General features: G+C 40.1%; 1 protein-coding gene and 1 long non-coding RNA gene across 2 annotated transcripts in view; one reads left to right on the top strand and one right to left on the bottom strand.

Annotated features, from left to right (window-relative positions):
• Positions 1-25,305, bottom strand: part of ptprt (protein tyrosine phosphatase receptor type T) — a 928,020-nt gene that overhangs the window by 185,934 nt on the left and 716,781 nt on the right. Inside the window, exon 16 of the mRNA XM_048608556.1 lies at positions 13,142-13,171. Coding sequence (XP_048464513.1) covers positions 13,142-13,171 — 30 coding nt within the window. The remainder of the gene's footprint in view (positions 1-13,141; positions 13,172-25,305) is intronic.
• Positions 2,738-12,776, top strand: LOC125485485. The gene is made up of 2 exons (XR_007264210.1): positions 2,738-2,863; positions 12,444-12,776. It is a non-coding gene; the product is annotated as an uncharacterized LOC125485485 (long non-coding RNA).

Below are 25,305 nucleotides of genomic sequence, written 5' to 3'. Positions count from 1 at the left end.
ACTGTGACAGAAAGGAGCAGGAAGTGGAGAGCAGGGTGTCAGCACATTGAGCACATCATTGAGGAAGATGGTCTAAAGAACAGTAATGGCAAAGAATAAAAAAAGTCTCTTTTTTCAAAAAAATGTGTGCCCTGTTGTGTCTCCATGGAGTTCAGTAAGAGGCTATCCTATTAAAAACAATTATTCAGTAAAATAGATGTAAGAAAGTGAATGTGGGTGCTAAAAAGTCCAATGATAACAAAGGAAAAGGTTGGAAACTGAAAGTAGGAACAGTTTATAAGTGCAGAAATGGAAAATACACTCCAACTTAAGCAAGTCAAAAGGCTGAAAAAAAGAGTCAATGAAATGTAAATTGTTGGAAATACAAGTGTATTGTGATGAAGTAATTTGGCCTGATTTGGTAAACATAAATAACATAGAAACATAGAAAGTAGGAATAGGGAGTAGGCCATTCAGCACTTTGAGCCTGCTGTGCAATTCACTATGATCATGGCTGATCATCCAACTCAATTGCCTGTTTCTGTTTCTTCCCTATATCCCAATGAACCCGTTAGTCCAAATGCGATATTCAATTCCTTCTTGAAATCGTACACTGTTTTGGTCCTGACTGCTTTCCAGGGTAGCAAATTTCACTGGCTCACCACTCTCTTGCTGAAGGAATTTCTCCTCATCTCAGTCCTAAATTGCTTATCCCTTATCCCTGGTTCTGGACTCCCACGTCATTGGGAACATCCTTCCTGCTTCTACCCTGTCTAGTCCTGTTAGAATTTTACGGATTTCTATGAGATCTCTCCTCATTCGTCTGAACTCTTGTGAATATAATCCTAACGAATTCAAGCTCTTCTCAGATGTCAGTCACGCCTTCCCAGGAATCGGTTTGGTAAACCTTCACTGCACTCCCTCTACAGCAAAAACACCCTCCCTTCCTCAGATAAAGAGACCAAAACTGCACACGACATTCCAGGTGTTGTTCCACCAAGGCCCTACATAATTACAGCAAGACATCCTTGCTCCTGTACTGAAATCCTTTCACTGAAGATCAACATACATTTGCCACCTTCACTGCCTGCTGCACCAGAATGCTTGCCTTCAGTAACTGGTGAATGAGGACACCCAGTTCTCAATGCCCATTCCCCTCTCACAACTTATAGCCAATCAGATCTGCCTCCCTGTTTTTGGCACCAAAATGGTTAACCTCACATTTATCCACATTATATTGTGTCTGCAATGCATTTTCCCCTCACTCAACTTGTCAAAATCATACTGAAGCCTCGCTGCATCCTTCTCACAGCTCACCCTCCCACCCAGCTTTGTGTCATCTACAAATTTAGGAGATATTACATTTAGTTCCCCCAGAGATCAAAACTACATGCATTATTTAGTCTGTTTTTACAAACAATCACGAAGATTGGATGATGCTGAAGATAATTTGAATGATCTAAACGAATATAGACTAAAAATAATATGAAACACTGTAATGATAGTTACAATTTTATAATTTTCTCGTACATTATAAATTCTTTGAAATTAAATTTATATATTAGTTTGGCGATTTGTTTATACGTTACACAACAGTTGAATTAGCATCATTATTGTAGAATAAATGAGTCAAAAACAAGTAAGTTATAGGAATATATTATTTTGCATTGTAATTAAGAAGGTGAAGGCTTCATACATGGTGTAATTTAATATATTAGCAATATGTATGGGAAGATTTATCATTTGTATTCATACTCAACAGATTAAACTATTGTTTTCACACGCTTAATCCACATATATCTGCTCCTGGTTCTGAATTGAATAAAATGGGAATAGACACAAGTTTCCTGCAGTAGCATTTAATACTGTAACCAATTAATGTTTCTTACCTGCAGGCAGGGCTGCACAGAAACACTTAGATGAATGCTGCTACTGAGCAGCCATATAATAGCTACAAATCACCATGATGGATATAAACTGGCATTTACAGCAGGAGCATCAGACTGAATCAATCAATCAATCATCGTCCAGCTGTGTAGCATCAGAATTAATCAAATGCATCATTTACATCAGCAGCTCCCAGAGTTTGTTATATTCTATTATAGAGCAAGAAAGAATTGAACAGGAAACCAAACTCTCACTGTGCAGGGAGAAACTATTGCTTCATCAACCTGTTTTACAATATAGGTCCAAAGATGTGCAGCTTAGGTGGATTGGCCTTGCTAAATTGCCTGTTGTGCCCAGAGATTTGCAGGCTGGGTGGATTAGACATGGGAAATACCGGGTTACAGGGATAGGGCAGGGGTGTGGGTCTGGGTCAGACCCTCTTTGGAGGGTCAATGCGGGCTTGATTGGCTGAATAGCCTGTTTACACACTGTAAGGATTCCATGTTCTATGTTCAAGTCAGAACTGACCACTGGCAACAGTAAAAGCTAAAAATCTGGTGCATTTATGTTTCCCTATCTACTATTTTCAAAGATATGTTAACCCCTCTAAAATAAAAAAAATTCTGGCATTAAAGTAACAGGCATATGAATGCAAAATGAATTCTTCTATTTGTATCACAGCTTGAAATGTTTAAATGCAACAGTGAGCAGAGAATACATTGGTGATTGGAAAGGCAGCTGTTCGATGATAATCCCCTAGTTTATTGTTCAATAATACACTCACTGCTACAGAGTTTGCCTTCAAACTTTGAATCAATTAAAAACTCTATAATTAGGCTTCAGCTTCCTGTTCCAATTGCAGTGGAACCTGTGTCACTATAATAATGAGACTCTAGAGGCTGCTGATCGTAAGCATCAGCTGCAGTCTCCCGCTGGAATCCTTGACAGTGTATTTAAAGATGAGGAGAAAACTGTAGAAGATGGGCTGACAATAAAGGTAAGAGAGATCAGTCTGATTCATTTTTAAAATACAGTCAATGCTTCAGGGAATATAGGCAAAGTGCCCGTTTGAACAGTTTGAAACTGGAAGTTTTTTCGATACTTGAAAGGTCACGAAATATGATATGGTTCAGGAAATTATATGAAGTGTTTAGTTGATCAAGCATGGCATTACAAGCAGGTAAGCAGGGTTGGGGGTACTGAAATGATTGGATGAGGCTGTGCATATATATTTCGGTCCCCATTTTAAAGACATACAATGTGGCTTTTGATATATTATTGCAGTTGAATTCTTCAATTGATCAATCACAAAACTTACAGCAGTCTGAGAAGCCGGGAAATCAAGATAATTGAAGCACTGGAGTTTCCCTGCCATTTAAGTAAAGAAGTAGGAAGGTACAAAAAGGAAATGCCACCATGTTGGCATAGGAGTGATATCACAACCTGAAAAGTTTACATTGAGAGCCGACGTTATGGGCTGTATCTTATGCTCTTTCTGGCTAAGCACATATTGCCTCCAATTTCCTGGAGCGATTTCCGCCATGATACCTATTAAATTTTCTCACCATATCTTACCAAATTCACATCATAATCAACCTACCCCACCCGTACAGCATCTACCACTTCTGATTCAATTCCTACCTTACTGTGTGCCACTCCCAGAATGAGATGCCATTCAGAGGTATCCATCAAAAGGTATCTATCCATTGTATGCACGCCACCTTTAAAAGGCTGAACAAGCACTGGTATTCAAAAGCTGCCCTACTTGGTCAAGGAGATTTGTAAAAGATATCGGACACGGTGAAATGTTACGACAATTCTCCAACAAGATGTGGAGGTTCTGACTGAGGGGCTGGTGCTAAAGAGAGGAGTCCTCTTTCTAGAGGACCGGCAAAGGAGGGCATGCCACCAGAGGTTGGCAGCGTGATCCAAGGTTGTCAACCAAGTCAGTGCCATCTTCATGGTGTGGAGGAATGGATGGCAGTGCTGTAAGAAGATCAATGACCTTCTCCACTGTGTCAGGGTAAGTGCCACACTCTTCTCTCTGGATCACTCACTCTATCTCTGTCGCTGCACCTGCCTCCCACCAAGACTCGTGCTCTGTCACTTTCATTATTGCCTGCAACATCTTCGCTCTCACTGTCCCCAACACCGTAATCTCCTACACCACTCACCCTTCATGCCTTGTTGAGCAGCTTACTCAGTCACTGGGGCCACCTTGCCACCTTTCTCCCACTTGCACCGGGTAATAGCTGTGCCATCCCCTCACTCCTTTTCTTGTGCTTCATTTATACCAACAGGGAGTATGATGGAAATGTCCCCCACTTGCCTGCTTGAGTGGATTATCAACAGCACTCAGAAAGTGTGACACCACCCAGGACAAAGCAGCCCGCTTGATTGACACCACATTCACAAGCATCCACTCCCTCCACCACCGATGCCGCTGTGTAGAGCAGGGTGTATATCTACAAGATGCACTGCAGAAATTCACCAAAGATCCTTAGATAGCTCCTTCCAAACCCATGGCCACTTCCATCTAGAAAGAAAAGTGCAGCAGATACATGGGGACCCAATCAGACGCAAGTTCCCCTCCAAGCCACTCACCATCCTGCCTTGGAAATACATCACCATTACTTCATTACATCTAATCTCTGAAGAAGGGTCCTGACCTGAAACGTCAGCTTTCCTGCTCCTCTGATGCTGCCTGGCCTGCTGTGTTCCTCCAGCTCCACACTGTGTTATCTCAGACTCCAGCATCGGCAGTTCTTACTATCACCACTACTTCACTGTCGCCGGGTCAAAATCCTGGAATTCCCTACCTAAGGGCATTGTGGGTCTACTACATCAAAGGATTGCAGTGGTTCAAGAAAGTAGCTCACCACTATTTTCTAAAGGGCAAGAAGGGCTAGGTAATAAAAACTGGCCCAGCCAATGATCAAGGTCCCCTGCACGGGTGCACAGCCATTCCGATGTTCCACGCACAATAATCCGTGTCAGCTCGCTAACCGTGACATTGACCTCCAATTCCACAAGTTACTGCTGCACACATGCCTTGCAGCTTGGAAGAAAATTCGAGGGAATGCAGCCACTGACATCTACATTCCCCCTAGTAAACAGAAAAAGAAAGTACAACAGAAAGCAGCCCCTAAAAGGGGCTTGGCTAGACCATTACCCAATATGAGGCTCCTCTGCTCCTGTGAGGAGAGAATGCTGACCCCGACAGGAGAAGACTGGAATCACTCCTGTCAGATGCTGAAACCCACCAACACAGCAGGTACCACTCTTCACTCCACTGCAACTCTCATGGTAACCCTATTGTCGGTACCATCCACTGCACACCACTTCTAATTATTGACCACAACACCTCCTTTCTCTTTATTTGCAGGTACTGTCAGCATGTCCACTACCTCTGCAGTGAAAAGGATGGCTCCCCTATAAGCCACATCTCCACCTCTGAAGATGAGAATACCGAGTCCTCAAAGAAAGCATCAGCAAGGCTGCCTCCTGCACCCTCCCCCAGCTCAGATACTGATACCTTGTTGGGAATTTTTGTTTTAGAAAGTGTAGGATCACATCCTGGTGAGCAGCTTACTGTGACAGCTCTGCAACCTGGTCGACGAAGAAACATGCCAGACCACTGGCACCCAGAGGTCTGCTAGAGAATAAGCACCTTCTCAGCTGCCAGAGAAGCATACATTGCTGTACTCCATCCCCCAGCCATTGGCCCTCAGGGTCGGAGGTATGGTGACAGGAGGATAGGGAATCTGACATACATTCCAAGTACCCCTTCCTCAAAAGGACACAGGGCAGTTGCACCCAGCCAGGAACCACATAAATCTCCAATCAGGCCAGGCTCTCCATCATGCACCCTGCCTATCCCTTGGAAGTTCATGCTGTGGACAGTCACTTAGCATCTGGCATCAAGACCTTTGGCATGTCTGAACCATCCAGACACAAGTGCTCCTGAAGTCACCCCACCAAACCTCCAGGGCCAACTGGTCCCACTGGTGATCATGCTCCCTCTATCAAAGCTGAGGAACCAGGGAGTGCACTAAGAGGAGGAAGAGGAAGAAGTAAGATAACAAGGTGTGGAGCTGGATGAATATAACAGGCCAGGCAGCATCAGAGGAGCAGGAAAGCTGATGTTTCAGATCTGGACCCTTCTTCAGAACTGGTCACTGGACCCTGGACCCGAAACGTTAACTCTGCTTTCTCTCCACAGATGCTGCCAGATCTGCTGAGTTTCTCCGGCAATTTTTGTTTTCGTTTCAGCTTTCGAGCATCCGCAGTCCTTTGTTTGTTGCTTGCACTTTATTGCTAGTTCTTTGTCACTGTGTAGCCCCAATGTCATTGCTCCAACATGAGGTATATCTTCATGGCCATCTATGATATTTCCAATAATAGATGTCTGTGTTGAGAATCTGTTGCATTGTCTGGAAGCAAAAGGAATAAGGTGTACAGAATAAGCTGGTGACACCTTTGGCCCTCGTCCTACAACATCCCCATTCTTTCCCAGCCTAGGTATGCAATAGCCTTGGTGTGAATGAGGAGGTCAGTGATGTCTAGGGCAGGGAGGTAGGTGTATAACAATCAGGGGGCCAATGCATTAGGAAGGACGGGGTGGTGGGGTGGTGGTAGGATTAGTGCAGGTCTGTGTTTTGCACAGCGCATGTGTCTGTGTGTAATGTTCTTTCCCTTTAAACACCTTCACATCAGAGGATGTTGCAGCTCCGTCCCTAACAGGTCAGGACACCTATCCCACCCATTTCACAGTTATTTTCTTCTACATTGTGCACTTTCGATTACTAGTGTGACGGAAGGCGACAGCAAGTGGTCTCCAGTGAATGGCTTCCTGCCCCTGCTTCTACTTGTCAGTGAGCCACCAAAATCCTTTCCCAATTGCCCTTGCCATAAATCCCATTGGCTTTGCAGCTCCCCAGGTCCTGACCCAACCTATCCACATGAGTTTGTACCTGCTCACCAGCATCGGGCATATGAGATGACCATGCCAGGTGTAGCCATCTAATGACCTGCCCTTGAAGCCATGGCCCCCTTCAAATCAATGCTTTACCATATTCCTCTCCCACAGATACTGCTGTCCACTCCACTCCCTTTCTTCCCCAGCTCCCAGCCCCAAGTCGTGATGAATAATTCAAGTCTCCTTCTTACAGTTGCAGCCCCCTTGTTCCCCACCACCATTCCCATTTCCTCTTGATTTCCACAGAAGGACCCAGTGCACTCTCCATGGCCCACCTCTTTGAGCAATCTAACTGGACAGTCCTGGATGAGAAGTGCCCAGCTGGTGGTTGTACATTTCCCCAATCACATTAACCCTATTACCCTGTCCATTACTGTCCATTATGGAGCCATAGGACCCAATTCCAGGACTGCAGAAACACGACCCCCAACCCCCTTACCCAAAAATGAGATCACTCCAATGGATGCCAGACCATGGCCAATCGCCTGGATTAGTACAGGAGGCTGCCCTTGGCCTACTGTACCTCAACTCCAATGACTGAAGGCTGCCTCCATGGACTTCAATGAGGACGACTACACCACGACTTGGAAACATGGCTGCCTGCTTGCTGCCCATGCAGTGTGATTGTCATGTGAGCTACTGTCACATGGTGCAGGTGATCGCTTGACATAGCACACTGCTGCATAACAAGATGCACACCACTTTGACTGAGAACTGCTGTTCAGCAAGGCAAGCTGCCTAGTTGTGTGACTGCACTGAAGTCATGGTAAGGCAAGGCTGGGAGAGTGTGAGCATGCATGTAGGTGCATGTGAGCTTGAAGGGAGCAAGCAAGCAACCTGAGATGTAGCCTGGTCTAATGCATGAGCTGGGTCCCTGTCCTTGCATGCACAGTGTCCCTGCTGCAGCCTTTCAATGAGAGTTACCAGTATGCCCTGAAATGCAGATCTGTGCTTCCTGAGTAACTTGCATGTGTATTGGAGATGTGCCATGATAAGTGTTAGTGATTGGAAAAGTTGTGATGCCAATGTCTTTGGAAGAGGACAGGATGTGGGTGGCACCCATTGAGCATGCCTTGAGATGCTATTTGGTCATACACAACATGGAGGTTCCTTTTGTAGAGCCATGGAGTCTCCCACTCTGATGTCTATGTTGTGTTTTCGTGACATCGGTCTTGTTTGGTGATTTTGGTATGATAGAAAGCTGAATATTAATGAGACAATTTAGGGCTGTTAAACACATTGTTAATAAGCAATAATCTACCTCAATTGGCAACTCACTGCTGACTAGCAAGAAACTTGCCTCATCACTTTTCAAAGCATTTAAGATGGAATACGATGCTCCCAGTGTAAAGGGCTCCCTGGACTTCTTGGCTTCTGTCACAAACTGCGCTATTGCCCATGTCCCTCAGACCCCTATAAGATTCTGCCCAGAATATATTATTGCCTGATTTCTACCTTTTTTTTTTTATAACACAATAATATGGGGTTTTGCCCAACAAATTGATTAATCAGAGCTCACTGTAAATGATTTCAAGGAAATGTCAAGGGCAATTAAGAGTGGGCAATAAATGCTGGCCTTGCCATCCATGCTCTCATATCATGAAGAAATAAAGAATAAAAAATTGCCCAAGATGGAAACATTTTCAACTTTAAAGCTGAAACTGAAGATAAAAATTGAGTAAACTGAGTATAAAACCAGAGTGCAACTCAACAGTAAAACAGGGTAAAGACACTTCCTCCAAAATTCCTGTAGGTTTCAACTTCCAATGAAGTGAGGGTCTGAATCTGAATTCAAGCTACATTTACAGTCCAATTGTAATATCATGAGGATGGAAAAAGTTTGCAATAGTGCCATTGTCGTAGTGAGAATGCAGCCCAAAAGAACACATGGTAACCACTTAAGAAGCATATATCATTTTCAACTCATTCATTTTTCTATTATAAGAGCTCAGTGTGGCCTCTGAAATTGCTACCTCTCTTTTTGGACTGAAGAGATTGGAGTTTTCAGAATGAAGTGAATGAATTCCATGCAGACTTCAAACAAAACATTCATCCCATTTTGGAGTATGAATCCCAGCAGTACCTGTCAGGAAACCTCTGCATGTATCTTTTTGCAATCAACTTGGGCCTTTACATTCCAATAGGAAAATGAAATGTTGTCAAGCCTCAGGTTGGTCAATGTTCTTGCATGTAAAATGAAATGCTGCACCAGAATGGTGGCTGTCATATGAAAGGACACAAGGTCTGTAAGGTCAAGCTTCTGTACTGTTTTGACACTCCTGCCACAAGTCAGATAAGTTAGAAACATGCCAAATTAAGCGATAGTTGAGCTGATTTTACTTTGGAACTTTGCCTTACATATAGTTATTCTATAATTTCAAGTATAGCTCATGGGGGATTAAAGCACCTTTTTGCCCAATTCACCTAAGGTCATCAGACAATTTCAGGTAGTTTAGTTATGTTGCTGCAGATTATAGAACACTGCCAATGCACAGTGAAAAAGATACTAAAGATATGTTCCCTAACAATTTCCAGTGCAAAAGTAATTTGGTTTTGAAATATAAACAAATGGTGATCTTTTTGATCTAAGATATCAGCCTAGGAAGTACACAATGTGACATTAATGTTTAATATTTTACATGTTCACCTGAAGCCAAACACTTTATCATAAATGTTAATTCATTGAAATAAATCAGTAGATCTACATAGAATTAGTTTTGTTGATTCTTCTGAAAGATTGAGCTTGATGTTCGTTTTTCTCATTTGTCCCTCTTTGTCTCTGTGTCTCTCTTTGACCAGTTGTGTTTCTCTTAACCAATGAGTTACATCTGTGTGATGTCTGCACCTTCCTGCATTTATTGTCTCTGTGTCTACCTGTCTTTCTTTGTCGGTTTTTCCTTTCTTGGGAATTTCTGTTCCTCTGTCACTGTAATGTCTGGATGATTGTTTTGTACTCACTGATTTTTCTCTCACTTGATAACAACGTGTTTGTAGTTGTCTGATTGTTCTCTATCCAGACTTTTCTTGGATGATCTTTGTTTCTCTTTGTCTCTGAGCCAATAACTTCTGTCATTAGGATCTCTGTGTTCTGCCAACGCAGTTTCTTATGAAACTATGTTTCCCAATGTACATTCAAGATGAAAAGGAGCTATTGTGGAGCAGTAATAGTGTTCATGCCTTTGGGCCAGAAGCTCTGTTCAAGTCCTCTAGCAGGATTTGTTGGCCATGGAAGCATGCTGTTAACATGGCCAGATAAGTTGATTGTCAGCCTGTAATAACTTCTAATATAACCCATACAGGACTTGGAACTGGGAGATAAATCAAGTCCCAATAAGTGAAGCTCTGGGCTCTGAGTGTCCACTTTGTTCGGCTCAGAGGTGGAGCACTAAAGGGCTGGACACCAGGGAAAGGGGCAGCACCAGACCCTGTGACTTCTATCTCTGACCTGGTTTGAAAGCAGCTAAGAGGGCCAGAGCCTCCTAGTGAGCCACCCTGAACAAAGTAATGGAAAATTACTTCAATACTTATTCCTTCAGCTAATTGGATGTACATGGCTCAAGCCTCGGAAACAAGGATGGGTGAAAAGACAGACAGATATTTAAGATGCGCTGGAGTTCCTGCATATTTGTTCGCTTGTTTAAGTAAAATTCAACCTTTTTCAGGAAACATTTGTTGGAAATTGTTAAAATTTGACACTCATGTTTATTAATCATACCAAATACTTCTTGCAATAAAACATTTTTACATTTAGAAAACAGTATGTAACTCTGGTTGCACCTCCTAGGGAATGCTCCCTGGTTAAAGTTCTGCATTTGGTCAGGGCTCTAGGTCATCCAGGAGCTAGCCACAGAACTGGTAATAACTCTTTTGTAATGTCATCAGACAGAGAAGTTCTCTGCCATCGCCTATCTAAGGTGGATCGTTGGCTGATAGTGATTGTACCTGGTCTGTGTTTGCTGATGTGCACTGGTTTGGGTGACGACAGATGCCTATGTGCTGAAAATCTGATCCTAATGTTAAATGTTAAAAGAGTTTCTGAAACAGAACAATTGCAGGAAATTCCCTTATGATGCTCTGTAGTTTGGGGGACAATATTATGAATTCAGTTTTTAGGCACAAGGATTGAATTACAACATTTGGAATCTAGGAAATTTGAATCTAGCACAATTATGTTCCCGGCTTACTTTTTCTTGACCATTTATATTATGTTCTCTGCCTCTGGGTGCATAGAAAATCTTCCCTTCCCTCACCATCTTTGTCCTGATTTGTATATTTTGCCGTCCCAATCGCTAAGTGTTCTGGAATGGGTTCCAGAAATCTGTTGTCACCATCTTAGTATCTATCAGCATCCATTCCAGTGAGATATTCAATTATTTACCATAAATTATGCAGGCAGGCAGTGAGGAATATTTAATTATGAGCTGAAGAGACAGCAGCATTGGATTTTAGGGAAGAAGGTAAAATATCCCAGATTAGGTGAGCAGACAATAGCAGGAAATTTCAGCAAACAGCCGAGACTTCTTTTATTTATATCTCAGGAAGCAGAGAGCACCATTAAATTCTAGCAAACAGAAGGGTAATACATTTATGTATACTCCAGTGAACAGACTGCAGTAGAAGGAAAAATGAGCAGCAGAAAACATTTAATATTTATATCTAGGAGATCAGGCAGCACCATTAATTTCTTGGAACAAACACAGCAATATATATTTATCTAAAAGGGGCAGGCAGCCCTGCTACAAGAAGTGACAATTTATTTGTTTATCGGAGAAGAAACAACCACAGCAAAAAATAATTAAGGAGATTTCAAATTTAATATGAAATGAATTTGAGGATGGGGACTTATTTATAAAGTGGATAAAATATATAAAAGAAAAATCACTAGCAATGGTGAGAGAAAACAAACAAAATGGAGACTGTTGTTTGGAGCTGCTTCGAAGTGTCATTGCAGTGATTTCAACCTGCACCTACACTGTCACGGGCAAGAGTTTACATAGGAAAATTGTCATTCTAAATGGTTGTGTACTATCTTAGCACTGTAACTGGTTGCTATAAAAGTATAACAAAATATCATGACAACAACAGGAAGTGTGTGCACATCCGTATTTTAATAACATAAATAGATGGGTTATGGTCATAATGAAAGAACTATGGAAATAATTTCAAACAAACCTACAAACAATTAAACGTTAGGATATTTGTAGTGAGGTAAAATGCAAATGTTTGTAAAATACTGTTCACCATCTTTTTACAATTGGTCTATAATGTTTTCTGCTAAACACAGATGATTAAATGCCATAATTGGTATTAGCTCAGACTGTGTCCTGAAGTCAGACAATTATATTATTGTAGTCTATCATTATCTATGATCAACAGCTATCATTATCTGTGCAATGTAAGCACCTTTACCTGTGTTAAGACCATGCCAAAAAGGCAATGAAACAACATTATATGAGTAAGAATAATCAGATTATTTTCCCTGTTAAGTTGTTTCCTTAAATCCTAATATATGCCACATTGTTGAACAGCATTTTTCTAGTTAAAAAATTTCTAGGAAATGGTCAGCTCCTAAACATTTTCTAATTCTTGTCTGTTCCAGGACATATGACTGTATGCAACTTTCTTGGGCTACTTTACCTCTGGTCTCGTCCTGTGAAGGAATATTGCATCTTATCCCATCATTTCCTCACATGATGAGGAACTCATACTGAAAGACAAGCCATCATTTGGCAGTGTGTTCATGGAACAGTGTTGTGAGACACTGCATCATCCTTACATAGTGAATATGCATTAAGAATCCATCAGTTCTACTGGATTATTATAGTCCATCTAATTCAGGAAGATTTGCTTTGAAAATTCAGTACTTGTTGGTACACAGCTTTAAAACACAAAGTTGTTTCAAAAAGATCCTTGGATGTCTAAAGTAAATACTGTTCAATATAATTCCAAATCCCATATATGGGCACAGCGGATGACTTTTTGTGGATAATATTTTTTAAAATAAAACTGTTTGTGACATGTTTTCTGTAACCTCTGAATTTTATGCAATTATATCACAAATCCTGTGGGAAATCGCAATGGTAGGATTATTTGGCTTTAAAAAACATTCCACAATTGTAAATTAATTAAATTAAAACATTCGAATACACTAAACACACAGTTTTCAGAATGTCTTACGCATTTACAATGCTTTTAAGTTCAGCAAATAATTGAGCTATCTACTCTAAGCAGCTTTGTTTGGGCATAAGAGAGCATGGAGACTAGTGAAGGGAAATTTCTACTTGAGCTGATACTTACAGGTAGTATGAGTAGGAATAAGCACTCCTCCTGCCATGCGTGAACAGTTGAAGGGATAAATGATGGGAAAGCGATGAAAGGGAAAAATAAGAAAATAAGTTATTAAGGAATTTGCATAGTAAAAGTCAGGGGATAAGGATTGTACAGATAATGACAGTCACCTTGAAGCTTGTTGCAACAAAAGTGCAAATAACGTCAAATACTGAATTAATAAATCTATGTTGTTTATATGTCTAATGGAACCATAGTTTAGTTCTTTCATTTTATTGACAACAGTTTGAAGGGGAATGACACAAGGACTAAAAGGGACTGCAATCTGTCTTATGTTAATGCCTTTGGAAAGCTTGATGTATTTACGGTTATATTATTCTTAAGGATTGTTTAAAAATCTGTCTGAGAATGACCACGGAGATCATGGAAGATGGGGAATGAAACCAATCTCAGACCCAGTCCTGTTACGTCTCCCGAAGAAAATAAAGATGGACGATTTTTCATAGAATTGTACAATGCATGAGGTGAAGACATTGTAAGCAAATTGCATTAACCCAAAGAAATCTCAAAGATAAATTATGCATTCGAGTTTGGAAATAACTTACCATTAATAAAATTAAAACAAATTAAAATAACTATTAAATGAAGGATTATTAGGTTTCAAAGTGAAACACATATGTATCTAATTTGTAAAGATTAACATACTAAAATTTGCCATTCTAACATTTCCCAAAATGTCAAAACTGTGCACTAATCTGTTAAATATGTGCCACATACTTTATCAATTGGGAACTAGACAGTGTCTGTCATAGGGAAGAATGATGCATCATCTCATTGAAATTCTACTGCTTGTCAGAAATAACATCCTATGTAGGATACAATGATCTACTTGCTGGCTTACTCAATAGCGAACGATGGTTTGGAATTAAGTAGACATGGGGGAGGCAGAGGTAAAGGAAATAAAAAGAATCTGCACAACTGAGGGGCTTTTCAACAAGATTATATCTAGTGTCAGTCCTGTTTATTTTATTTCATGTGTGGCGTTAAAATAGTTTTGAGTCATTTCTACCAGTAACCTTCTGTGAGTTGCATCAATAGCAAACTCTAGAGACGCACTGCAAAAATTGATTAAATCAATTCTTCCTCTGCACAATTATCATCACAGTCAATTTATCTTACATGAGCCACATCATTTGTGATAGAATTTTTCTCCTTAGTTTACGGCACTAAAGCTGACTTAAATAAATGCAAATTCAATTTAGTAGTATTTTGGAAAGTTACAATACCATCATTATTCTCAGAAAACTATTTTTGTACTTCTTGTATCAAGATTACTGCCTTTGTTATCTAACAGAAGGCAGATGAGCACTCAGTGCCATGTTGTTTAAAGTACTCCCCCTTTACACAGGGAAAAATAAAAGCTTATCAAAAACATCTTGGATGTTTCACAAGGTGTCTGTTTTATTGTGTTTAGAGAACCTAATTTGGTCTCTTGTCTCTGCTAGGTCATTCCAGTGTCAACAATTGTGACAAACACAGTCATCTTGATTCAAAGAACTGGGTCTATGATAGGCCTGAAAACAGCTTTCACATCATCTGACCTCCAGAAAAGCAGATTACACACTAGAAATGCCTCATTCTTCTATTTACTACACTTTAGAGCGCTCCCCATCAGGCATACTATCAAGTGATCTGGTCAGGAGGGAGGCCTTAAAATTACGTGAATGCTACATGCCTAAACATAAAATATAAACTTTTCAAGCTTTTTATTTTTGTTATGATTTCCATTCTAATGCCTCTTTCTGCCATGTACAAGTCTTTCAATTGATTTGATAATAGGTATCATTCGAGCAGGTCTCTGCAACTGCCACTGTTTAATGTGGTCAAGGTGTCGTGCAAATTTCTTTGAGTGGCTTATGTGGCCATTTTCTTACCTTTAACTAGAAGTTAATGCCAATCCTCAAGTAGGTATCTCCCTTTGCTGAGAGTTGGCATCAACAAGTCACTGTTGAATCAACTATGGGCATAAACTTAGAGGGCCTTTAGATAAGGCATCACATATTAGATTAGTGAATAGGGTCTGAGCAAGTGGAGTTGGGTGGACAAACTGGGCTTTAAGGCATAAAGCAAATGTCAGAGCAGAAGTGGGAATGGGAATCCCAGAGGATCAATTTGGAGATCACTGTTGCTTCCAACTTATAATGCTGATTTTGACTTAGAAAGTAACAACGTATTTTTTATATTTGCAGTCAAATAATAAATTGGGATGGAAAGTGCATATTCAATATTGACGTGAGTGGGTAGCAACAAATTACAAGAATGGAGAAGGAAGGATCTTGTTGAGGTTTAAGGGGTCTCATCAGCTGACAGCAAAGTGAACAACAGACTAACATTGCCTCAACTCAGGAAGGTTCATGAATTGCATGGGATCACATGACATGGCATCAATTGGCAGGGGCACCAGCAGAGTTTTACTAAGAATTAAAGCCCTGGGCGTGGAAGTCACATCCAGTAAGAATTGTAATGAATTAGGAGCTAGCAGCTCTTGAGCTGATCAGCATCAGAGATGAGGCTTTGGTTGCTGCTGGAGGATCATTCTCAGACTCCCAGGATTGTAGGGGTCCCCAGTGTAAATCCTGCCTCCAGGTAGTGTTTGGTGCCTCCAAATTTATGATAATTAGCCTGTGTGAATGTGACAGTTGCATTACCAGGAATTCACCAGTATGTTGGCCTCCTAACCCTCCATCGGCAATTTCATCCATAGTGTGCGTCTCCATTTATTTGTTAAAGCAAATCTAGCAGGGGTCAACATAAACTAACCACAAAGAAATCAGAGAGAGATGTGAGCATGCGGAACTATTTCCACAGGGATTGACTGAGGTCGAAGTGTAGATACAATCAAAAGGAAGGGAAGTAAATATATGCGGAAGTCTGAACTGAGGGGGATGCCAACTGATTTAGATGAGGAAAGGTGTGTGGAGTCTTAAACAGACCACAAATCAAGATCTGTTTCTATGCTGCATATCTTATGTTACTCTATGTAATCGTATATTTGTCACCGTGTAACTCTGGACATCAATGTGACATGTCATCTTGTTGAGCTTAAAAATACATTTTTTTATTTGCAAAATCAGAAAATGTTGCAATACTGCATAACGATATGCATACAGCAAATTGAGAAACCACTGAGAAATGGCACTATTTCAAAGCCTGGGAGTATCCCCAATATATCACAGCAACTTGTTTTGGTGCAAGCAGCCATGTTTATGTTCATGATAATAAACCAATGCAGATGTAGACTTTTTCTGGGCTTTTTCCTGGGAACCTTAAACACTTTGTGGTTTTAGAAAATGGGATCATTTGGAAAAGGGGCTTTTAAATAAATACAAGTAATTATGCTTGAGTATTTTTTACTCTGTGCATCATTGGGCAGAAAGTAGGTTTCGTACATAATGAGTAGTAAATTAAGAGAAAGAGACTCATGAGAGATAGAGGGAGTTGAGAAAAATAAGGGTAAGTTTGGGGTTGGCACAAAACATGCTTGTGGATTTTTGTGGCTGTAGATTCCATGCTTATTAATACTTTAGCATAATCTTTTTTCCCAAAAAAACTACTATGATAAATTCAAATCCTAAACCTCATAGATTGCAGTGGTACCGTCTGCCTACGAATTTATATGAAATCAAATCCCAATCTATGTCACTTCAGCTTTACAATTCAGTTCAAATCTTCCTCCACAGTCATCATGTAGGCAGCAAACCTGACTTCCCTCAGGAATTAAACTTTCGATTGTTGACAGATTGGGGCAAAAATAAGTTTGATAAGCAGTGGAGAAAAGGCTTCTACTTGTAGCACTACAACGTGCGATAGGGGTGTGTTGCTGATGGAGGTGAGAAATTAAACCTTGTCAGAATGATGTCTATTTTCATCATTGTCCTGTCTATAGTGATATAAGAAACAGGTACATGTCTGCAGAAAGAATTTTTAATCTGCCCCTGGAGAGTCCCAATCCTGCGACTATCAATTTAATTTGCTTAGGGGCCATTATTATCCCAAGGAGGCTTTTAGCTAAGTACTTAGTGAGTACAATTGAATGCCAAACACTTTCAAAGTGACATCTTCATCAAGGACAGTGCAAATGTTAAATGGTCATTAGTAGAACTGGCAGCACAGCCGATCAATGATTAAACACCCAGTAAAGCGTGATAGCCAAGGGAAACAACCAGCTGGTTTAACAGCGAACCAGCTGGTTTAACAGAGAACCATTTATCTGTCACATTAAATTGACTTAAAATGTATTTGGTGGATTACACATTAGTGCAATTCAGTTCCCAGTTTTGCTTCACACAGCTTTTTTTTTAATCAATTTAAAGACTAAACTATGACTTTGAAGTAAACTGACTACTTGTCTTTGCACGTGAATGCTAAGCATGGGCACTGTATTCTAGAAAGAACAAGGGACTCCCTACATTTATTAAATGGGTTATTCCTAGTAATCTGCTGAACAAATGTATTCCAGTATCCTTTCAGATGATGAGTGTTATTTTCAAATCAGCCATTAGCTGCTGTGAATCCTGCTCCCAAAGCTATTGCCAGAGTGGACATTTAAATAAATCAATTACAGACATTCAAATTTTGAAAGCCAGCAGCTCTCATATTTTTTTCAGTTGATCCAGTTTAGTAGTAATGATCTTGATAAAACTTTGATATTCTCTTTCTTTATATACGAGCTACAATACTTTGTTTCCTTGTAGAATAGTATGGAAGGGTAAATTCACAACTCTCACTTTCTCAGTGCTGCAGTCCTATCTATGACCTCAACTCTTACTGAGCACTCCCTGTGTTCAAAGGAAGGGCAGGGTGAAAGTAGATTCACAATATTTGTTACAAGACCAGATCACACCCCTGAAGTACTGAGGACATTTTTAACTTGTAATTCCAAAATGTGTTTCTTAGAAAAGAAGGGCTGATGCAGTCATGAGTAGCTGTGGAGGTAAATTAAGTGGCTGTTTGGAGAGAGAGAGACCAATGGGATGTAATATTTAAAAGTGTAAAGAAATTTCAAACAGACTGGACTGTGACCTCTTGTGACTACAATGATAATAAAAGTCTGATGGTCCCCAGTTCAACAGCAGGCTGCCCCTGCTGATTTTGTCCCACTTGAGATACATTTTCTGATTTTTACTTTGAAGAATATTTATTGACAGGGCTTAAATCAGTTTTAACTCTACTCGAGTGAACTAGTGAGACTGAATGCCTTTGTGTGTACCAACCAGGATTAGTGTGCTGTGATGGTCACATTCAAAGAAATAACCTCTAGCTACTGTTTGTTGCAGGTAAAGACTCAGACTCTCTCACTCTTGAGTGCTGCAAAGCAGTTAGAAAGGAAACAGGATGACAAAGGAGTCTCTTTCACCCTGAATGTTTGAATTCAATCACAGTTAAAAAAGAATCAGAATTAGAGAATCTCAATTAAGCTGCAAAACTAACGGTTATGTGGCCGACTGCTCACCTACCACATCATCGCTACCAGTAACCATCAATGTATTGGCAACAATCTTCAACTATTTGGTCTCCAAGAACAATTTAGGTACTGAACCCATTATCTTTTTGCTTTCAAACTTTAACTTCTTGGGCTCACCTCTCGTTCATAACCTGTGTATGTGTATTGTGTTAGTACTTGCTCTTACACAGAGTAATTAATAAACTCAAGTATTTTGTTCATTCAAGAATGTGTAGTTAAATTGGCTCCTTTTAAAACATAAGCTCATTTGGCTCTGGAAGAAAGGTATCCACAAGGGAAGAGATCTTTTCTTAAATTAACCTTGTTTTAACCAACCAAGGGTATGGGTGAATAAAGACGCCAGTTCATCCCTTCTCACCTGGAAATTTAACAGTTTAATGCATTCTGTCTGGAATTGTGAAGAATTGGGGAACCTGACCCCGCATCTTCTTGTAAAGTGGCTCTCCACTAGAAGGGCAGGATCAAATAATTTACTTTGTACTGTTTAACCATAGAGCAATGATCAGTGCCAGGGTGACAATCATTTACAATATATTATTAATCACTTGGATGAGAAAATAGCCAACTTTGCAAATGGCACAAAACTAAATGGAAAGGCAAGTGGTGAGGATGACACAAAGAATCTGCAAATGGATATAGACAGGTTATATCAGTGACAACAGTTTAGCAGATGGAATAAAATATGGTGAGATGTCAGGTTATGCACTTTAGCAGGAAGAACAGAAGAGCTGAATATTATTTAAATGGAATGTCACACCTGATGAGGTGTCAAAGAAGCTACAAAGGGAGAAAATGTAAACTGAGCCTATGAGTAATTCAAACTATGAATGTGATGGTCAGAAATGACAGCAATCTTGCAGACAGACATATTTGCATTTTCCCACTCTCAAGAATACACAGGAGCAGAGGTCAAAAGTGAGCTTCAGCCTGGTCTACGTGTGCTAGTGGTCTGATGTCCTTATGTGTGCACTAGTGTGCTGTGAGGGTCACAGCTCTGAGAGCAGCCATTTAAATCATGTTTGCACTGCAGGTTAAAATAAAAGGATAATGACTCTCACTCTGAGCGCTGCTGATCAGCCACATTAGAAAGGAATAACAACAAGACTTTCAATCAACTAACAAAGCCAAAAATCACAAAATCAACTGTTTAACTGCCAATGTCAACACAATTGACCACATTCACCTTTATCAGTGACAATGTTCAATATTCTGCACTGCACAAACAATTGGCAGACTGATCAATATGCCTTTTTTAAAACTTTTTACCTTTCTGGATTTATCTGTTATTTCTATTTTCTGAGCCTGTGCATTATTTTTTTTTTGCTTCTTCAGTAAATAATAAACTCGTTCTTATGTTAATTCGTGAAAGCTTAGTTAAATTGGTTCCTTTTAAATGCAAGTTCATTTGTGTCTGGGAGAAAGGTATCCGCAAAGGAAGGAATCCTTTTAAAATTTACCTTGTAACAACCAACCAACAGGGCAGGCCAATAACCAAGGGGACAACAAGGTGCAGGGCTGGATGAACACAGCAGGCCAAGCAGCATCATAGGAGCAGAGAGGCTGACGTTTCGGGCCTAGACCCTTCATCAGAAAAGGGGGAGGGGAAGGGGGTTTTGAAATAAATAGGGAGAGAGTGGGAGGCGGATAGAAGAGGGATAGAGGGCCTGCTGTGTTCATCCAGCCCTGCACCTTGTTGTCTCGGATTCTCCAGCATCTGCAGTTCCTACTATCTCTGATTCGACAATAACCAAGGGGAACCAGCTCACCCCTCCTCATCCAGGAGCTTAATGGTTCAAGGTATCCTGTCTGGAACTGTAATAAATTGGGGAAGCTCACTCAGGGATTGGTCCTCACAGATCAGAAACAGCCAGTAATTTGAACATCAAATGTTCCTACAACAATAACTCACTGATGAATCTGATTGTAATGCTATTAGTTGACAGAAAAATGTTGGTCAGGAAAACGTTAATGCATTCAATAGTGTCTTAGATGTAAACAGACAAATGGAGCATCAATATAATGTGAAAAGATGTGAGGTTATCCATTTGCTAGCAAAAACAGAAAGACAGATAATGCAAATAGTGATATATTAGAAAAGGGTGGCAGGGGGAGTTTGCAACAAAACTAGGTGTCCTGGTACACCAGTCACCGACAATAAGCATGCAGGTCTAGCAGGCAGTGAAGACGGTAAATGGTATGCTGGCTTTCATAGTGAAAGGATTGGAGTGCAGGAGCAGGGAAGCCTTGCTAAAATTGTGTTGGTCTTTGGTGAGATCACATCCGGAGTGGTGTGTCCAGTTTTGATCTCCTGAGGAACGATGTTCTGGCTCTGGAGGGGGTGCAACAAAGGTTTACCTCTGTTGTACTGTTCTATATTCCAATCACCAAACTGATTCCTGGGATGACAAGACTGACATACAAAGAGAAGATGGATTAGTTAGGATTACATTCACTGGTGTTTAAAGGAATGGGGGAGATCCCATAGAAACCTATAAAATTCTAATAGGATTAGACAGGGTAATTGCAGGAAGGATATTCCCAATGACCGAGGAGTCCAGAACCAGGGGTCATAGTCTAAGGATATGGGGTAGGCCATTTAGGGCTAAGACTCTGTGTTATTATGTTTTCAATAAATCTTTTGAATGAAAATTAAAGTAAAACATTAAAAATTTGGAGCATGAATAGACTATTTAGCCCTTTGAGCCTACTCCACCATTCAACATGATCACAGCTGATCATTAAACTCAGTACCCTGTTCCCAACATCTCCCAGACCCTTTGATCCCTTTATTATGGAGAACTATATTTAACTCCTTCTTGAAAGCATTCAATGTTTTGGCCTCAGCCAATTCCTGTGGCAGAGAATTCCAAAGGCTCACTGCTAACTGGATGAAGAAATTTCTCCTCATCTCAGAGCTAAATGGCCTATCCTATCTTCAGACTGTGACCTTCCTGCATTTACCCTGTCTAATCATGTTAGAATTTGATAGGTTTCTATGAGATTTCCCTCTCATTTTTCTAAACTCCAGTGAACATAGTCCTAATCAAGCAAGACCCTCTCCGTACTTCATCCTAGGAATCAGTCTGGTAAATCTCTGTTGTACTCCCTTCATAGCCAGAACATCCTTCCTCAGGTAAGGAGACCAAAACTGCTCACAATACTCCAGGTGCAGTCTCATTGAGGATGTATACAATTTCAGCAAGACATCCCTACAATTGTACTGAAATTCTCTCACTATGAAGGCCAGCATATCATTTGCCTTCTTCACTACCTGCTGAAGACTAATGTCTACTGTATTTGCTGCTCATCGGGTGTCTGCATGACTGGTAATAGCATTAAAAATTGTTTTGCTACAATTCAAAGTTACATTTCACCACAAAAAGAAATGCGTGTATGTGTTTGTAAACAAGTTGAGGCTGTTAAATTGAGCTTGGCTTATTATTCAATAAAATCCTATTTTGACCCAAACAACAGAACCATAAATATGAATGAAAATGTCCAATTGTTGGAAAACTACGCATATAGCAGTCTGGAAATCAATGTATACGTATACTCCTTGGGATGAGGACAAGTCCAGTATTTACATACCTGCTGGTTTCCATTAATAGGAACATAGAAACAGGAGTAGGCCATTCAGCACCCCTGAGCCTGTTCTACCATTCAAAGAGATCATAGCTGATCTGTGGCCTAACACCACATACCTGCCTTTTGCCAATATCCTGTAATACTTTTACTTAAAAAAAGTTTATTTATTTCAGATTTAAACTTAACAACTGATCGGGCATCCACTATTACTTGTGGAAGTGAGTTCTAAATCTTTGGCACCCTTTGTGTGTAGACGTGCTTCCTAACATCTCTGCTGAAGGGTCTCGCCCTAAATCTCAGACTATGTCCCAGAGTTCAAGAAACTATTTCCATTGGTTGGGGATTCTCTTAATCTACCGTGTCTTTTCCTGTTAATATCTTGAAGACTTCAATCAGATCACGCCTTAACCTTCAAAACTCTGCAGAAAACAGGCCTAATTAGTGTAATCTCTCCTCATTACCTAATCTCTGACATTCAGGTATCATTATTGTAAACCTCTGTTGTACTTACTCTAAGGTAAGTACATCCTTCCTAAGGTGTGGTGCCCAGATCTGATCACAGGACTCCAAATGGGGTCTAATCAGAGTTTTTTATAACTGCAGCACAACTTCTGCATCCTTCTACTCAGTTCTGTATAGGCCAACATTCCCTTAGCTGATGTGATTACTTTCTGTACCTGTTCATGAAATTTTAAAGATCTATGCACCTGAAGCCCCAGCAAATTTGGATATATAATTTTCAATGCAATTATCCAAGTTGTTAATAAACAGTGTGAATACTTGAAAATCCTTGTGGGACACCACTGGTCACATCCTGCCAATATGAGTACCTACCCATTATCCCTACTTTCTTTCATCTGCCACTCAAGCAATTCCCAGCCATATTATTAACTTGTCGTCAATTCCATGGGTTTCTACCTTAGTTAACAGTATCTTACGTAGGACTTATCAATTCTCGATGTCTGTATAAAGAACAACCATAGACATTCCCCTGTCCACTATGTTCGTCAATCTTCAAAAATTTCAATGAGATTTGTTAGGTATGGTCATGAAACCACGCTGGCTCCCTTGATTAACTGATAATTTGCAAGTTGGTCAGTAACCCTATCCTTGATAATAGACTCCAGTAAATACTCCACCACAGATGTTACGCTAACTAGTTTGTAATTCCTTAGATCTCCTCATTTGCCCTTTTTAAAAAGCAGAGTAATATGTGGAATTTTCCAATCCTAGAGGGATGACTTCTGTATCTAGAAACACTGAAAGATTATAGTTAGGACATCTACAATGTGCTCTCATACTTTCTTTAACATTCTTGGATGGAAACCATTAGGTCCTTATCACTATTTGTCACTGTTTAATTCCACTAATTTCCTTATTACCGATGCTTAACCTACATTATATTATTATTATTATTCAGTCACTGTTCCCGATTCACTATTAATTTTCTCAGGAAGTCTGGCAAGCTATTCTCCTTTTCTACTGTAAATGCTGAGGCAAAGTAATTATTCAATATGTCTGCCACTTCCACATAGTCATTGACAATATCCCCACTTTCAGTCTTCAGTGGGTCAACATTGCTTCCTTTATGCGGCTATAACATTTCTCCTTATTGATTTTGATGTTCCTGGCATGATTCCTTTCATAATCCCTTTTAGTAGCCCTTATAAGCGGTTTTTGGCCCTTTGCTGGTGTTTGTATTTTTCCCATTCATGTAGGATCTGTGCTTTTTTTTGTATTTTTGTGAGCTCTTTCTTTTAGTTTTATACTGTCCCTTATCTCTCTAGTTGTCCATGTCCATTTTTTCTGTGAAGTGGACTGTTTGCCTCTCAGGGATATAAACTAGTTTTGCTTTGTGTTAAATGTTTCTTTAAAAATCCTCCACTGTTCTTCAGTTGTTTTGCCCATTAGCAGATTTTCCCAGTTCACAGTGGACAGTGTCTGTCTCATCTTGTTAAAATCGAACTTACCTAAATGTAAAACTCTTGCTTTTTCTTGCTTTCAAGGGCTACATTGAACTCGATCATGTTATGATCACTATTTGATAAATGGTCGTGCATAATTAGGTTACTAATTAAATTGGGTTTATTACACCTCACTAAGTCCAATATTGTTTGTCTCTTGTTGCATCCAGGACATATTGCTCTAAGATATTATCCCGGCCACACTCCAGAAATTCACTACCTTTCTGACAGGTGCTTGGTTGCCTTTCTCAATTTATATTAAAGTTAAAATCCCCCATTAATACTATGTTGGCTTTGTTACACATTTGCCAAATTTCTGCATTTATATAATCTAGCACTTCACAGCTGTTACTGGGGTGGTCTAGACACAACACGTATTATAGTTTTAGATCATTTACTGTCCCTCCGTTCACCCATACAGTCTCCATGAATTTGTTCTGCTCATTATATCCTCCCTCACCATTGAATTAATTTTGTTTCTAAACATTAAGGCTACTCCACCTCCTCTGCCATGTTCTCTATCTATTCTGTAAACCTTATAACCTGGTATCTTTGGATCCCAATCCCGACCATCTTGCAGCCATGTCCCAGTAATGTCTGATATGTCACAATCCCCAATTTGAATTTGTGCCTGCATTCGTTTCATTCATTCCTTATGCTTTGTGCATTTGTATTTAGAACTCTTGTTTGGGCCAAACTCAGCACTGATGCTTCATTCACCTGTTTATTATTTCTCTCCTTTGTTTTAATCAATACACTTCTTAAAGTTTTATCATTCTCAGCCAAAACTGAAGTAGGATTCCTGACTGTTTCTTTATTCTCTATCAAGTTACTTGATTTTGAAATTGTACTGACTTCCTCCAAGATCTCGCCATCATTTACCAGTTTAAAGTCCTTGAGACTGCCTCATTTAGCCTTTCCGCTAGGTTACTGGTCCCAGGTCAGTTCAGGTGGAGCCTGGCCCAACAATAAACTTCTCTCCTCTCCTAAAGCCATGCCCAATGAAACGTAACCTTTTTCCCTGCATCACGCTTTTAGCCATGAGTCTACTTTCTAATTTACTTATTGCTATGCCAATTTGAACATGGCTCAGATAATAT

This window comes from Rhincodon typus, chromosome 19, assembly GCF_021869965.1.
Source record: "Rhincodon typus isolate 14 chromosome 19, sRhiTyp1.1, whole genome shotgun sequence".
In the NCBI taxonomy this organism is placed as follows: Eukaryota; Metazoa; Chordata; class Chondrichthyes; order Orectolobiformes; family Rhincodontidae; genus Rhincodon; species Rhincodon typus.
The sequence above is the reverse complement of the archived record's forward strand: the minus strand, read 5'-3'. Positions and strand labels throughout refer to the sequence as shown.